This window comes from Heterocephalus glaber, unplaced genomic scaffold (assembly GCF_053883595.1).
Source record: "Heterocephalus glaber isolate CG9 unplaced genomic scaffold, H.glaber_assembly_v1.0 deba00001141, whole genome shotgun sequence".
NCBI classification, from domain to species: domain Eukaryota; kingdom Metazoa; phylum Chordata; class Mammalia; order Rodentia; family Bathyergidae; genus Heterocephalus; species Heterocephalus glaber.
The window spans coordinates 972,813-987,241 of NW_028258201.1; the positions used below are offsets into that span (position 1 = coordinate 972,813).

A 14,429-nucleotide genomic window follows, 5' to 3' on the forward strand; every position below is an offset into this window, starting at 1 on the left:
CTGATTAGAGCAATTATGTCACCTTGGCAAAAGTAGTACAATCAGCTATAACAATAGCATCAAACAGCTTAGAAAATGACAAACTGTGGTATTAATTTTCCACCTTTAACCATATGAACTATATTTGTGGTTGTATAATAAAATCTAAAACAAACCAGAAAATTGTTTTTGTTTTTTTGGTACTGGGGATTGAACTCAGGTCCTTCTGCTTTCAAGGCAGGTGGCAGAACCACTGAGCTAAATCTCTGGCCCCAGAAAATTGTGTACAGTAAATATGCCCTCAATGTGGCAATTTTACCCTCAGGAGAGAAAATTTAAAAGGAGATGGGGAAAAAATAGAGAAAATGAAGAAGAGGAAGAGATTAGAAGCAAAGCTGGAGCACTTTGGGAAACTGGTAAAGACAGGAGGGAAAGAGAGAAGGAAGAAATAAAAATGAGAACAGCACAACAAAACAAAGAGAAACAATGTTCACACTCATATAAAAACAAGAACAAACAAGAAAGAAAACAACAAAAAGAAAACAGGAAAATTTTCAAAAAAAAAAATTATCCACTTCAGGGCATGTCTCTGCTATCACTGGTAGACAGTGTGGGCAGAGCACAGAACCATGTTGATTAATTCCAGCAAGCCAGATATAGATTTATGGCGGGGTAGTGGATAATCCCAGGAAGCCCACACCTTTAGTTCCACTAAAGTTCAGGCTAGTTTCTGGCTGTGAGGCTGGAACCCAATTTGTTGACCCTGCAATATTCAGTGTGCCTCTTCCCACCTTGAACTTGGCTTGCTGCTGGCTTTAACTGGGCTCCTTGACCTCCTGCCAATTTGAACTCAGTTCTGCCTCACCCTGACACTAGGAGCTGCTAGTTGGAGCCCACAGTTGCTCTGAGTTCTGAGCTCAGTTGACCCTTCTCTAAGATGGCTGCTGGCCAATTCCCCTCTCCTGGGGGGGGGGGGTTGTCTGAACCTGAATAACACACTAGCCACTGCAGTCTGCTGAGTCCACTGCTCCATTCCACTGGCAAATTTCTCCATGGAGGCCTCAGGGGTCCCCAGTACTCACCATGGGTCTGCAGGTTCAAGCCACCCCTCCCACACAGTGAGTCAAGACTCAGGGAGAAAGCACCACTTGCCACCCCCTCCTTCTGTGTCGAGGTCTCTCTTCATTCTCCCGGTGGGCTTCAATTCTCGCTTCAGACCCTTGCTAGGTCCCAGGGACCCATTTCCCTCTTTGTCTTCCTCATGTTGCTGTATTCCACCGTGTGGATAATGCATTATGTCTGATCATATACCTTCTTCAACTGTGAACTCCTTTAGCATTGTTTTTTTTGTTTTTGGTACCGGGGATCAAACTTGGGTCCTTCCGCTTGTGCAGGAGGCGTCGAAACCACTGAGCTAAATCCCCTGCCTTTTTTTTTTTTTTTGGTACCTCGGATCGAACTCGGGTCCTTGGCTTTTGAGGCAGGCGGTGGAACTACTGAGCTAAATACCCAGCCCCCACGTTTTATTGTTTTAAATGTACTGGGGGCTGAATGCAGGCCCTTCACATTGAGCTACAATCCCACCCCTTTTGAGTCTTGCTAAAATGGCCCAGGTTGGCCTCAAAGCTGTGATCCTCCTACCTCACCCTCCCAGAGTACTGGCATTCCAAGTGTGTACCACTGTGCCTGGCTGTTTATGAAATTGGTGACTGGAGTGGTCAGAGGACCCTCCAGGGAGAGGTGAAAATTCCTGGTGCCTGGGTTTGAAAGAGGTGGGGCACTCACAGCAGGCCTTAGGACTGGCAGAAAGATACCATGCCACCACAATGGCTGCCTCTTCTGGCTCATGTTGAGACTTACGTGTGGTTCCCAGACTTTCATTAGACTTCCCCACACCAGTTCCAGAAAAGTAAGTGAGGGAGGGAGAAGGTTGATTTATTTCTCATATGTCAGTATCTCTCTCCCAGGAGCAGAGCCTACTGACTAAAACTTAAGGGTTTGGCAGCTGGGTAGAATCCAGGAAGTAGAAATCAAAGTGTCCACATCAGAAGTCAAAGTTCAAACCTCAGTAACAGACCAGGGTCAAACTTCACAAAGTCAGAATTCAAGGTTCATGTATGTCCTGAGATCCCGCTCCCAGGCGCTGTCCTTTTCCTCCTGTCTTCTGTTCTCCCTCCGGCTCAGTGTGACCACCCGAAGGGCTCTCTCTTTCCCAGACACAGCCCGGAGATCTCGAGCTGGGAAGTGTGTGACTCGAGGCTGCGGTGCTGGTCTGTAGCCCAGTCCTTCCTGGTCCCTCTTGAGGACAGTGGGAACAGGGTTGGCACGGCCTTCACCCCGGGGCCCCAGCCCCATTCCTGGCTCCCACCCTCCCTTCAGCAGCAGCCTGAAGCCAGGGCTGGATGTGGGCACCCCAAGGGGATGGTTGGGGAGCTGGGGACCCCTGGCTAGTGACAGCAGGTGAGCTGTGGATGTATAGTGGTTGGAGTCTTCAAAGCAGATGTCACAGGTCTTGCAATACTGGGGGTTGGGAGAGGGGAGCCTGCAGAGAAAAGAAAAAGTTTTAAGGGCAAAGAAAGGGACAACTGAGGCCTCAGAAGGGGCTGGCAGGGCAGGGCAGAATGCTTCCAGCTTTCCTGCTAAAGAACAAATTGCCTTCCTGGAACTCAGCATCACCAGTTTTGTTTTTTGTTTTGGTGCTGGTGATTTAACCCATGGTCTAGCTGGGTGTGGCACTTAAGAGGCTGAGGCAGGATCACTGTGAGTTCAAGGCCAACCTGGGCTACAAAGTGAGTTCAAAGCCAGTATGAACCACACAGCCAGGCTCTGTCTCAAAACAAAAACCCACAGCTTCTTGCACGCTAGGCAAGCTCTCTACCACTGAGCTACATTCCTAGCCCTCCCCATTAACCATAAGGGTTCCAAAGGGGAACAGTGGGAAAAGAGTTGGTAACTGTTATGGTTTGGGTCTAGCTGTCCCCTCAAAGCCTCATGAAGTCTTAGATGGAGCTTTTTTTTTTTCTTTTTCTGGTACTCAGGATGGAACGAAGGACCTTGGGACTGTGAGGCAGATGCAGTGCCACTGAGCTAAATCCCCGGCCCTAGATAGAGCTTTTTCAAAGGTACCTGAATTCAGACTGTGTGACTGAATCATGGTGTAATACTAGGCTCAAGGGCACTAGGATTAAAGCTCTAAGTGCTACCCACCCTAAGAAGTCTAAGATAAAAGGGGCAGGAAGAGGCTGTTAAGGTCCCTTGCTGCTTTTGCTACCACATGGGTGCCATGAAGTGTTTTTCCTCTGCAACACTCCTCTGCCATGTGCCACTCTGCCTTGGAGCCAGCTGCTTATGGACTGAAACCTCTATAAACTGTGAGCTAAACCTTTCCCCTTTAACTTTCTTTTGTCTCAGCAAGGAGAGAAAAGAAACTAAGACAGTAACCAAGCCTCACAAGCTCTTGGACAAGTGTGAAATGATAAGGACTATGACTGTTCTAGCACTCAAATATATTGACTCATTAAATCCTAACAACTGGCCCATGAAAAAGGTGCTTATTATCCCTGTTTCTCAGAAAAGGAAACTGAGACACAGATGTAAAGTTGGTTCCAAGTTAGTAGACTCAGGATTTAAAACCTAGGAGCTCATGTCCATAACCACTGTACTATATTTCCTTAACACTGGAGAACGAAGAGATTCCTTATAGCTGTTCTGGGGGCTGTTCCTGCTGTGAGGCAGCCAGGAAAAGCAGAACACCCTGAAAGATGCGTATGGATTTAAGGCTCCCCCTTACCGGTTCTCTGGGTGCCTAGTCTCTCCATGGCTCTCCCTGACCATGCGGGCCACCTCAGGGAAGCCTGCTTCTTCAGCCAGCTGAGCAGCATCCCTGCCACCCAACTCGCAGACCCCAACCCAGGCAGCCCCCCGGCCTAGGAGATAGCGCACAGCAGCCCCCTGGCCTGCTCGGGCAGCACACATCAAGGGGGTCCACCAGAAAGCATCCCGAGCATTGATATTTCCTCCAGCTCCCCCTGCTTCACGGGGCTCCAACAGCCTTCGAAGTTCTGCCACATTTCCCTCCTGGGCTGCCTTCAGTATCCACTGGGTCATCTTGTCCTCATCCACATGGGATCTTCTCTGTCCATGTCTTCCTGATACTCCCGCTTGTGCTGTTGCTTCCCTCATTGCTCTTCTTTTCTTCCTCTTTCCCTCCCAGGCAGCCTCAGGTTGAGCTCTCTGGGGTTTGGAGGCAATGCTCTCATCTGCAATCAGGGCCTCATAGAAAGCCCGGGCTGCAGCCCCATCCAGGGTAGGCTCTGGCTCCTCAGGCTGGGGCTGTTGCTGCCCATCCTTCCAGAGGTCACTGGGGTTAGTAGCTGGAGTGAACGTAATGAGCATTGGCCTGGACATAGCTTTTGGAGGAATTGAGAAAATGAAGACTACGTAAGGATGAGACAGGCAACCCTCAGCCACCCCTACCATGGTGTCTATGGTGACTAGCGCCACCTCCAGGGGCCTCCTGGAATGAGGAAAATTAGCTTTAGAATAAAAAATACTCCTGCCCCCAAACTGACCCATTTTAGAACCATGGATCCTGTGAAAAAACACATAACCCTAGAACAGACCCTGTCCCTTAGTAAAGGTTAATACAGAAAACTCTGGGGCCGGGATTTAGTTCAGTGGTTCCGGTGCCTGCCTTGCAAGGGTAAGGTCTGGAGTTCGATCCAAAAAAGAAGTCTCAAGAGCTAGTGGTGCAGCTCGGTGGTAGGAGACTTGTCTAGCGTGGAAGGGCCTTGGGTTCCATCCCCAGAACCCCAAGAGAGATAAAAAGGAAAGAAAAACAAAAAACAAAAAGTTAACTAACTCCACAAGACATCTATCTATATCTATCTATAGGTTCTGCGTTGCACCCCACTATCCTCTCTCCAACAAATAATGCCAGGCTCTCTTTGAACACATTCCCATTCCATAACACATACCATTAAGAAACATCGGCCTTGCCCTTTAGATTTTCCCTGGTCCTGTTTCAGAAGTCTCCTCTTCCCAAACAAAAACAGACGTTTTTCTGGAAAAGGCTCCTATCGGCATCGCTTTGTAGCTTCCATATCGCAAAATCGCGATATTCCAATCTAAAGAGTTGACACAATTGATCACACCACACGAAGATGAAAGCATGGCAATAACATAAAACCGCTCCCAAGGTTCGATTTCCTGACCCTTTCCAAGTATGCTCGCAAAGCGTTGCGTGCGGGGCAGCCCGAGGCCCCAGGAGGACGCCTCGCGTCGGTTGGGATCCTGCTTTAACAGAAAGCCCCACAATGCCCTTCGCAGTCTTCAATGTGACGCCCCTGCTCCACGCTCATTTTGAGGCTGGGAACCCACTCTCCGGGCTAAGAAAGGCCCTGAGGAGGCAGAAGGTAACACGGGGAATGCCGAGAAGCTGTGAAATGAAATAACGTCCAGGTGCCCCTCACCATTATTCTGACCAGGGTTCGAAGAACACACTCAGAGCCCGCAACAAAACACTCCAAACCCTAAAAGTAAATGGAGAAATGCAAAGGGACGCTGAATAGCAGAATGGCTGGAGCCACCTCAGGTTAGCGCACTGGATCACTCTTCCGACCACTCGGCTCACCTCAGCCCCAGCACACCCGACCCAAGTCCCTCAGCGTGAAGCCAAGCGCACCTCCTGCCTCAGGGCAGATGCTGGGCGGAACAGGGTCCCTGTCGGAAGCTCCAGGGCCGAGCCTGACAGGCGGCCAGTGGATTGGTCCGGAATGGAGTTAGCCGCCTGGGCGGCAGCGCTGTGCCGCGCCGGAATTCAAAGAGAACCGTGTGAGGGGAGCAGCTGGGAGGGATCCCACCGTCTCGCTCCCATTCCTGCCCTCGCTCAGCCCCTAGACGCAGGGAACTCAAGACTATTTCCCAGGCCCCTTGGCCCAAATTCGGCGCTTGGCTTCCGCTTCCGGTTTTATCTCGCTGCGCCCCGCCCCCAGGCGTCTTCCTCTAAGGTCTCGCGACCCTAGAGAAGTGCCCGGTTCCTCCTGGGATTCGTAGTTCACTTCTCCCTCGTCTCGCTAGTCTTTCATCCCACTGAGAACTTCATCTCCCGGCGTTCTCCGAGGCGCCCGGCTCTTGGCGCCTGCGCACTACTCCCTTCCCCCGCCCTCCCCAATTTCCACCCCCCCACCCCACTTCGACTGCCGCGGTCGGTCCGCGGCCTGCGCTTCGGCGGTCCGCGGCGTTGCTCGCTAGCAGCAGCTCCCCTCCCCCACCCCGCTCCCGGTTCCCGTCCCGCTGGTGAGTCTGAGGTCCCCGTCCTGAGTCCCCTGTCCCTGGGCGCGGCACGTGGGGGGGTCTCCGCGCCTGATGTGGGGGCGAAGAAGGAAGTGACCTGGTCTGGTACCAAAGGAGGGAGGGTGGCTGAGAGTGGCTGAGGGCCGGAGGCGGGATGCGGAGAGTCCTGTGGAGCGGACCTGACGGCCGCCCCGAGCCTGTGCGAAGAGGGGCCTGGCTCTTGCTTGGGAAGGATAAACTTCGGGACCCTGGGGTAAGGCGCTGGGGACAGGCAGTCACCTACGGTGGTAGGAAGCAGAGGGCTCTGCCGGGGCTGCCACCGAAGGGAGAGGAGCCTGGCCCTCAGGAGCGCCGGCTGTGTGGGTGGGCCGGTGGGTCAGTACCTGCTGGGTTCTCGCAAGTGGTGAAACTTCAGAGAACTTCTCATCTCACAGAAAAAGGGGTGAGATGAATAAGAGAAGTTGGAGAGGGGTGCTGCAGAGCTTGCGATCCTTTAAGAAGGGGTGGCCCCAGGTTCTTCCGTGCTTAGAAGCAAAGTGTGGGAGGAGGGAGGATGCCAGAGACAAGGAGACCTGGGGCTTACACTCTTGTTTTTCCAGCCGACGTAAAGATGAGCAGCTCAGAGGAGGTGTCCTGGATTTCCTGGTTCTGTGGGCTCCGTGGCAATGAATTCTTCTGTGAAGTGAGTCCTCTTCTTCCCTACTTGGCTTCTCCATACCCCACCTGGTCAAACATCCCCTGAGATGTTTGGCTCCTACACCCTTGTCTTACATGCAGGCATGGGCACTCCTTCCTGTTCCGGAGGGATCCTATCAATAACTCTCCACTAATGTGTGGTAAAGTGGCAAGACTGGGGCCCAAGACTGAGCCCCCTACCCTGCAGCAGTATGATACTGGATTAGCCAATCTGTGCCTTTTCTGTTACTAGAATGATATTGGTAGAGTCTATCTCTGGTAGCTGTTAGAATTGAAATGGTGCCTGTTAGTGTTTGGGAATGTGCAAAGCTGTGTGTTAATGTAAGGGATTCTAACTGCCTTCAGAAACCAAGCTATTCAGCCCCCATTGTCCTCAGAGAGCCAGCTGTCCCTAAGGAGAGGACAAACCGGTTCCTAGAAATGAGGTGCAGAAGTAGAGTGATTTTTGAAAGGAATGTCTCTGTAAAGATACGCTGTATTTGCTTATTGTTCGAACAGAAAAACTAAAGCTTTTAGGCCAAGAAGCGATAAACTAAAGATTTTATGGGAGAGAGTGTGTGTAAGCTGGGAGGAGAGACTTTAGTACTTCTGTGGAGTTGACAGTGGGAACGTAATAGTTGTAGTTGGTTAAGGACAAGGCATCAGTTGGAGCATCTTAACCCTGGCCAAAGCCAGGATTCTGATACGGATTAATCTCTTAACTTCTGTGTCCTGACAGGTGGATGAAGACTACATCCAAGACAAATTTAATCTTACTGGGCTCAATGAACAGGTGCCTCACTATCGACAAGCTCTAGACATGATCTTGGACCTGGAGCCTGGTGAGGCATCCTCAGGGTTGTTTGGTATATGTGTGTGCACATACTTTTTCTCTCTTACAATCCCTGTTCACTTGCTTCTTGATTTGTTTTTTGTTTTTGGTGTTTTTTTGGTACCAGGGATCGAACTCGGGAACTTGCGCTTGCAAAGCAGGTGGTGGAACCACTGAGCTAAATCCCCAGCCCTTGCTTCTTAATTTTTTAAATTTTTGTACTGGAGATTGAACCCATGGCCTTTGCAGTACATACCACCACACCCAGCGCTTGAATTTTTAAATTTCCTTTTGGTTCTCCAACTCCTATAACCCAAGATCCTCTGCTTTATTTTGATCTCCTGCTTGACTCTTGCTTCATTGATTGACTGGTAACACTTGTTCCCTTGCTCTCTAAATCTGTAACTCAGTTCTATTCATAATGCCACTTCCCACGTAGGTCTTATTTACCACTTCTTTCTCTGGCCTTGCATCCTCTAGTCTAGAGTCCTTTTGCATTGATATCTTTGCAGTTCTGTGTTGGGGGAGTTAGAAGGGGGAGAGGAGAGCAGAGCCTGAAGGGGTGTGGCAAGAAGGCAGAGCTGAAGGGTCAGTTCCAGATTTCTGGGTCAAATGCCCAGGTGATGAATTGGGTGAAGTTCAGAGATGGGTGCTGAGCAAACTAGTGAGTGGCCATGGGCCATGGGCGGGGTGCCTAGGAAAGTTGAAAAACAAGAGGTTGCATTTGGCTGGCCCATGTTTCAGATGAAGAGCTGGAAGACAACCCCAACCAGAGCGACCTGATTGAGCAGGCAGCTGAGATGCTTTATGGATTGATCCACGCCCGCTACATCCTCACCAACCGTGGCATCGCCCAGATGGTGAGGCCTCTCTGCTCCCACTTGATTCCTAAGGCAGTAAGGGAAGCAAAGGTTCCTCAGCAAGAAGTCATGCTTCATTCCAGTCTAGGAGTCTAACTGAGAAGAAGGGAAGAACCTCAGAGCTGGGGCCTGGAAGTTGAATCCTTACTGGGGTCATGCTGAGGCGGGTATTTTCAGGGAGGGAGACGAGACCTTGGACAGGGAGTTATAGAATGCCACTTCAGGAAACAAATAGCAAATGGCATTGATATTCTGTAGCCCTCTAAACAGGAAGAGACATCTGAGGGCCTCTCTGGGCCTGAGAAGGGACTCCTGGTCAGAGTGATGTCGGTTGGGTGGAGGAGGGAATTGCTCCTTTGCACTTAGCCACCCACCCTTTCCATTGTGTTCACCTCAGTTGGAAAAGTACCAGCAGGGAGACTTTGGCTACTGTCCCCGTGTGTACTGTGAGAACCAGCCAATGCTTCCCATCGGTGAGTTGAAGGGAGAGGAGGCCACCATGTGGCAGTCCTCCGAGAAGTTGGGCCTCTGTGGGTCCGTGCCTGAGTCCTGGGGGGAGATAGGGCAGAGTTGGAGGTTCGTGGTCTACAGTATCTGGCTGTCTCCCAGGCCTTTCGGACATCCCAGGTGAGGCCATGGTGAAGCTCTACTGCCCCAAGTGCATGGATGTGTACACACCCAAGTCCTCAAGGCACCATCACACGGATGGCGCCTATTTCGGCACTGGTTTCCCTCACATGCTCTTCATGGTGCATCCCGAGTACCGGCCCAAGCGACCTGCCAACCAGTTTGTCCCCAGGTATGGACCAGGACAAAATCTCCAAGGGTCAGAGGGAAGGCCCAGGATTCCCAGGAAACGATTCCCAAAGTCAGGGCTTTGCCTGGTGTGGTGCATGCCTATAATCCCAGAACTCAGGAGCTGAGGCAAGAGGATCAGCGGCTACATAGCAAGACCCTGTCTCAAAAAATAAAACCAAACTCCAGGCTTCTGGCTGCTGAGTGACTGTGGGAAGTTACTGAACTGCCAATGCCTCAGTTTCCTTGTCCAGAAAACAATGGTGGTGCTAGGACATGCCTGGCAGCATCTTTATCCATGTGAATTATTTAGAATCCCTTGAAATACCATTTAAGTAGTAGCTGTTATTGCCACCATCTCAGGTGCTCAACCTTTTGCCAGGAGATCTCAGAACCTAGTTAAGCATGGTTTATATTCCTGATGTGTTATTTTTATTCTGTACTAGGAAAGAAAGGTTCTGCTTTATATTGAAACAAGTAGTGATGTGTATCTCCTAGAATTTGAGCCCCTTTTTTTAGCTTGTTTCTGTTTATTGCTGACCATTAAACCCGGAGTCTCATGCTTGCTGAGCGTGAGCATATGCTCTACCACTGAGCCACACCCTCAGCTCCCTGCCCCCCTGTTGGGGTTTGTTTTGTCTTGTTTTGTTTGGGAACAGGATCTCACTATGTTGCCCAGGCTAGGCTCAAACCTCTGGGCTCTAGGTAGTCTCCTGCCTCAGCTTCCCCAGTAGCTGGGACTAGAGGTGCACTCCACCACACCCAGCCTGGAATTTGAGTTTTAATGGATGTGCAAGATAACTATTTATGAACAAATGAATTTGAGGACCGCTGTCCTTAAGCATTGAACAAGCCCTTGGAGGAGCTGGGCTGGGGGTGGCAGGCCCAGGATGGGGCTTACCCTACTCTCTCTCTGACCTCTGTTCTGGCCCAGGCTCTATGGTTTCAAGATCCATCCAATGGCTTACCAGCTGCAGCTCCAAGCCGCCAGCAACTTCAAGAGCCCAGTGAAGACGATTCGCTGATTCCCTATCCCACCTGCCCCTCGCTCTTTGACACCACCTTTCCTTGACTGCCGCCCTTTCAGGAGCCCTCTCTGGTTTTTAGTTTAAATTAAAGGAGTCATTACTGTGGTGGGAATATGAAATAAAATGGAAGAAAAGGCCATGAGCTAGTCGGCTGGTGCTTGTGATTGGGGAAGGGAAGGTGGTGGTGCTGGACCTCAGGGGCACGCAAGGCCCAGCCCACCCTCCCCAGGTTGGAAACCAGTGCCGATTGGTTCCCCATGGGCCTGGGTGATGTCCTTAGAACAGAGCAGAGCGGAATTCCTAGCCTGGGTGTGGGAAGGTTAAAAGGAAAAGGTGTCAAAAGACTGGAGAAGTATTTTTCCTCTCCGGGCACCACGGCTATGTGTTTATACCGCAGCAGACTTAATCAGTAATACTATATTTCAGTTTTGGTTTTAAAGGGAATGTAGTCCTAAAATAAAGGGGGCTAAGGGGTGCAGAGAGGTGAGGTCCAGATTGTGGCTCAGTGGTGTCTGTGCGCCCCCTGCTGGGGGAGCTGTGCCATGCTTTTTTCTGAAGGCTGGGTGGGGGCGCTTGTCCCTGGCCAAGCACAGTGGGAACTGCCTGTGTGGAGGACAGTAGGTGGTGCCAGAGACAGAAATAATCCATGGCCCTGAGGGGAGTAAATAGGTCCTTGGGGGCCACGTAGGATAGAGATAGACACGTGGGTAAAGATTCAGTTGTCCAGGTAGTACCCACTGGTCTGGGCCGCTGCTCCCATGCTCAGGAACCAGAACTTGTGGGTGAGGACACATTGTCCCTCCTGCCAAGGTAATAACTTCCTCCTTGAGCCAGGATCCTGCCCCAGGCAGGAATACAGCTCTGCACCTCTGGAAGCTCCTGTTTAGACTGCCTGCCAAAAGCACCCTGAAGCTCAGAATCAAGGAGCATGGTCCAAAGGAGGTGGGGTTTCGAGGGGTCCCACAGGAACTGCTTCTGCCCGAATTCCGTAATGAAGGGCTATGTGCTTGTAGACATGCTGGTCATGGTGGGCTTCGCACTGGGAAAGGGTAAGTGGAGCCCAGGGCCAGGGAGGGAGAGGGAGCAGCTGGTGTCCTGGATGCTCAGGCTTCCTGCAGGGTAGGAGACATAGGAGTGAGCCGCTACTCCCATCTCCCCTTCTGCACTCCCCAGTTCCTGTTCCCGAAGTCCGGACCTGCCACTTCTGCCTCTTAGAAGACCCTGCCGTAGGATGCATTTCCGGCTCAGAGAAGTGCACCATCAGCAGCTCATCCCCGTGCATGGTGATCTCCATCTATTATGGTGAGTCAAGTTCCAGAAAGGGAACAGTGTGGCTTGGTCTCACGGATGAGGGCTGCTCGGAGCCTGGGTGACAGGAAGAAGACAGCAGAATCTTGGAAGGAGGGATTGGGAGTGGAGGCCAGCTGAGCACATTTTTCTTGTCCTTTCTAAAGGTGCCTAGGATAGAAGCTGGATATAGGTAAGGGCTGGGGAGTGCCAGAGGCAGAAAATCCAGGTTTGAGGACTGGGAGGGAGGCTACTATCAGGGGCTACAGCTGTCCCCTTTGCTCTGCAGGTCAGTGTCCGCTTCAACATCTGAGGCTGTGGACAGATTAGTTCCTACCACTGCCAAGAAACGCGTAGCACCTACTTCTCACAGCACTGGTATCAGGCCCATGGCTGTCAGTACAATTACTGCAACTCCTGGACCAGTCCCCAGCTCCAGAGCTCCCTGCCTGAGCTCTCCGAGAAGGCCCTGGCCCTGCCTCTGTCCAACGCCCAGGTCTGCCAGTTCTACCAGGCCCTAAACCTCTCCTTGCCCCTGCCTAGCTTCCATGCTGGGAAGGAACCTGAAGGCCTAGACCCCCTGGCCACCCTGCCCCTGGAGCTAGGCTTGTCCGTGGCTGACCTGTGCCATAGGTACTTGTTCTTCGGCAGCTCAGGACTTCTGGATCTACCCAGGGCTGGACCCTGACTCCTTCCCCTTCCCACACCACAGCGCGTTCAATGCCCCTCACCCCCAGCCTCCTGCAGTACCCTCACCCTGTGGTCCTGTGGCCTCCTGGGCTTCCCTCCTTTGTACCTCCAGCATCTGTATGATTTAGGTTTCACGCCACCCCCCATCCTGCACTGCTCTTTCTGCCTCCTAGAAAAACTCAAGCATAGATTCTGCCTATCCAGACGAGAGAAGGGCACAGAGGAACCATCATCTGAGTGCTCCACACCCCCTCCAGTGGTCACCTGCCATGTCCACTCAGACCTGGTACCGTATCCCCTTAGGCCTGTCTCTAAGACTCAGTGCCACACTGGCCTTTCAGCAGGAAGGGTGTCTTTGCCGATTTCCTAACGTGGCAGTCTGGTGTCCCTTCCTCGCTGTCTCTAGCCCCTCTCCTGTCCCAGCCTTCTGCTTTGGCCTCCTGTCGTAGTCTTTGGCCTCCTCAGACCCATTTCACCTCACTGAGTCCTTGCTGAAAGGAGAGGAGAGGGTCTGTCTGGATTTGCTCCATGTCCCCCATTTCCCTCCACAATAAACTAGAACTGGACTCACTGTCACATTGTTTGTGGGGTCAGGTTCCAGTGTGGGCAGGCATAGATAGATTGAAGAGAGTTAGGTAAGTGTGGGATTCAGACAGGATTGCAGAACCCTGCCCACTCTCCTTGGCATCGTGGCTTCCTTTCACATCCTTCCCCACCCTGCTCAGGTCAAGATCAAAGTACCAGGATTATGATTCCCCAAGCATGAACGGGCCTGCAAAACCTAGGAGGTTAAACCCAGTTGGTGCTGGAGTTTTTCACCAAAAGAAAACATTTTCATCCAGGTAGATTTGAGCCCAGTGCTGAGGGATCTGGGCTTCTGCTGGTCCTGAGTTCTTTTCAAGGACCCTGACAGCCAGGAGCCCCTCCATGGAAGTCCAGATGGAGGCCAAGCCTATGCCGAGAGTACACTGTGGGGCCACAGCAGCTGGATCTTCATTTGAGTATTCTGGGACAATTGTAAGCATGCAGAAAGCAGTAATGAATACAAGTCAACCTTTTGGGTGCACTCAGCAGACGACACTGTTCTGAGCCAGGCCCTGTTTTAAGCCCCAGAACTCCCAGGTGAGTTCTGCCCTTCGCAGTGTTGCAGCCCAGTGCTAGGGTTATGGAATCTTTTTCTGAAGATCAGTGGCACTTTATGGCTGGGAGGCCCAGTCCCAGCTTTCCTGGCACTTGGGTCAGTCTCACAGTCACTTTGGTCACCTGCCCAGGAAGGATAATCCCTCTTAGAATTGAAGGAATGCGTGTAATTATGCATGCACATGAAAACACATGCAGTGGCATGTGCCTGTAACCCAGGATATTGGTTTTCTCACTGAGACACAGTGCCTGACAGCTAACGGTTTTAGGAGATTCAGTCCATAGCCAGCAGGTTCCAAGGCAGGACCATTGCAGTGGAGAAAGTTGCGCAGTTCAGGGCAGCTGGGAGGCAGAGCCAGGGAAGAGCATCAGCCTGGGCAGGGGAGGGGCCGCACAGTGCCGGGTCACACCTCTACCCACTGTCCAGAAGCAGGCAGAACTGCTCCACCATCCTGCCGGGTTGGCATCCCACCCTGACTGCCACAGCCAGGTACTTGGGAGGCAGGGGCAGAGATAGGAGGATCACAAGTTTGAGTCCAGCCTGGGCACACAGACTTAGCAAGACCCTGTCTGAAGAAAGGGCTGAGGCTGGAGCTCAGTGGTGGAGCGCTTGTCCACCACTTTTTTTTTTTTTTTCTTCTTTTGGTACCGGGGATCGAACTCGGGTCCTTGTGCTTGTGAACCAGGCGGCGAAACCACTGAGCTAAATCCCCAGCCCAGGAGTGCTTGTCTAGCATGCAGCCTGGGTGAGGCGGGGGTTCAGTCATCCGTACTGAGGGGCAGTTGTGTGTGTGTGTGTTGTGGGCCTACTTGTTTATTAAGCCTTTCTGACAAAGCGCACCAATGTTT

The 14,429-nt window shown here is 51.8% G+C and overlaps 3 protein-coding genes across 6 annotated transcripts; 2 read left to right on the forward strand and 1 right to left on the reverse strand.

The window, feature by feature from the left end:
- Positions 1 to 1,893: 1,893 nt before the first annotated feature.
- On the reverse strand, positions 1,894 to 5,959 carry Gpank1 (G-patch domain and ankyrin repeats 1). Of its 3 annotated transcripts, none has more exons than XM_004846984.3 (4): positions 5,663 to 5,959; positions 4,956 to 5,105; positions 3,770 to 4,388; positions 1,894 to 2,521 (listed from the first exon to the last, which is right to left on the reverse strand). In XM_004846984.3, exons 2-4 carry the CDS (start codon positions 4,966 to 4,968, stop codon positions 2,077 to 2,079), a joined length of 1,077 nt encoding a protein of 358 aa, XP_004847041.2. In that variant the 5' UTR covers positions 4,969 to 5,105; positions 5,663 to 5,959; the 3' UTR covers positions 1,894 to 2,076. The 3 variants fall into 3 exon arrangements, with proteins under 3 accessions (XP_004847041.2, XP_004847042.2, XP_004847038.2); XM_004846985.3 differs by having other exon boundaries at positions 5,612 to 5,959; XM_004846981.4 differs by lacking the exons at positions 4,956 to 5,105; positions 5,663 to 5,959 and having other exon boundaries at positions 3,770 to 4,937.
- On the forward strand, positions 5,309 to 10,605 carry Csnk2b (casein kinase 2 beta). 2 transcript variants are annotated; one of them, XM_021260111.2, is made up of 7 exons: positions 5,309 to 5,572; positions 6,873 to 6,955; positions 7,688 to 7,790; positions 8,525 to 8,640; positions 9,038 to 9,113; positions 9,250 to 9,439; positions 10,370 to 10,605. In XM_021260111.2, exons 1-7 carry the CDS (start codon positions 5,521 to 5,523, stop codon positions 10,458 to 10,460), a joined length of 711 nt encoding a protein of 236 aa, XP_021115770.1. In that variant the 5' UTR covers positions 5,309 to 5,520; the 3' UTR covers positions 10,461 to 10,605. The 2 variants fall into 2 exon arrangements, with proteins under 2 accessions (XP_021115770.1, XP_004847036.1); XM_004846979.3 differs by lacking the exon at positions 5,309 to 5,572 and adding an exon at positions 6,136 to 6,276.
- A 194-nt stretch (positions 10,606 to 10,799) lies between these two features.
- On the forward strand, positions 10,800 to 13,006 carry Ly6g5b (lymphocyte antigen 6 family member G5B). Its single transcript, XM_004846980.4, is given in 3 exon segments — positions 10,800 to 11,512; positions 11,637 to 11,765; positions 12,020 to 13,006. Coding segments are annotated over 3 exon segments (669 nt in total). The 5' UTR covers positions 10,800 to 11,391; the 3' UTR covers positions 12,439 to 13,006.
- Positions 13,007 to 14,429: the final 1,423 nt, after the last annotated feature.

Bases quoted from the DNA above. Each gene is read 5' to 3' on its own strand.
- Gpank1 (XM_004846981.4), bottom strand. From the start codon at position 4,554: ATGGGTCAGTTTGGGGGCAGGAGTATTTTTTATTCTAAAGCTAATTTT. The intron at 2,522-3,769 runs GTAAGGGGGAGC...TTTTCTCTGCAG, and splicing joins ACTAGGCACCCAGAGAACCG to GCTCCCCTCTCCCAACCCCC.
- Csnk2b (XM_021260111.2), top strand. From the start codon at position 5,521: ATGGAGAAATGCAAAGGGACGCTGAATAGCAGAATGGCTGGAGCCACC. The intron at 7,791-8,524 runs GTGAGGCATCCT...CCCATGTTTCAG, and splicing joins GATCTTGGACCTGGAGCCTG to ATGAAGAGCTGGAAGACAAC. The intron at 9,440-10,369 runs GTATGGACCAGG...GTTCTGGCCCAG, and splicing joins GCCAACCAGTTTGTCCCCAG to GCTCTATGGTTTCAAGATCC.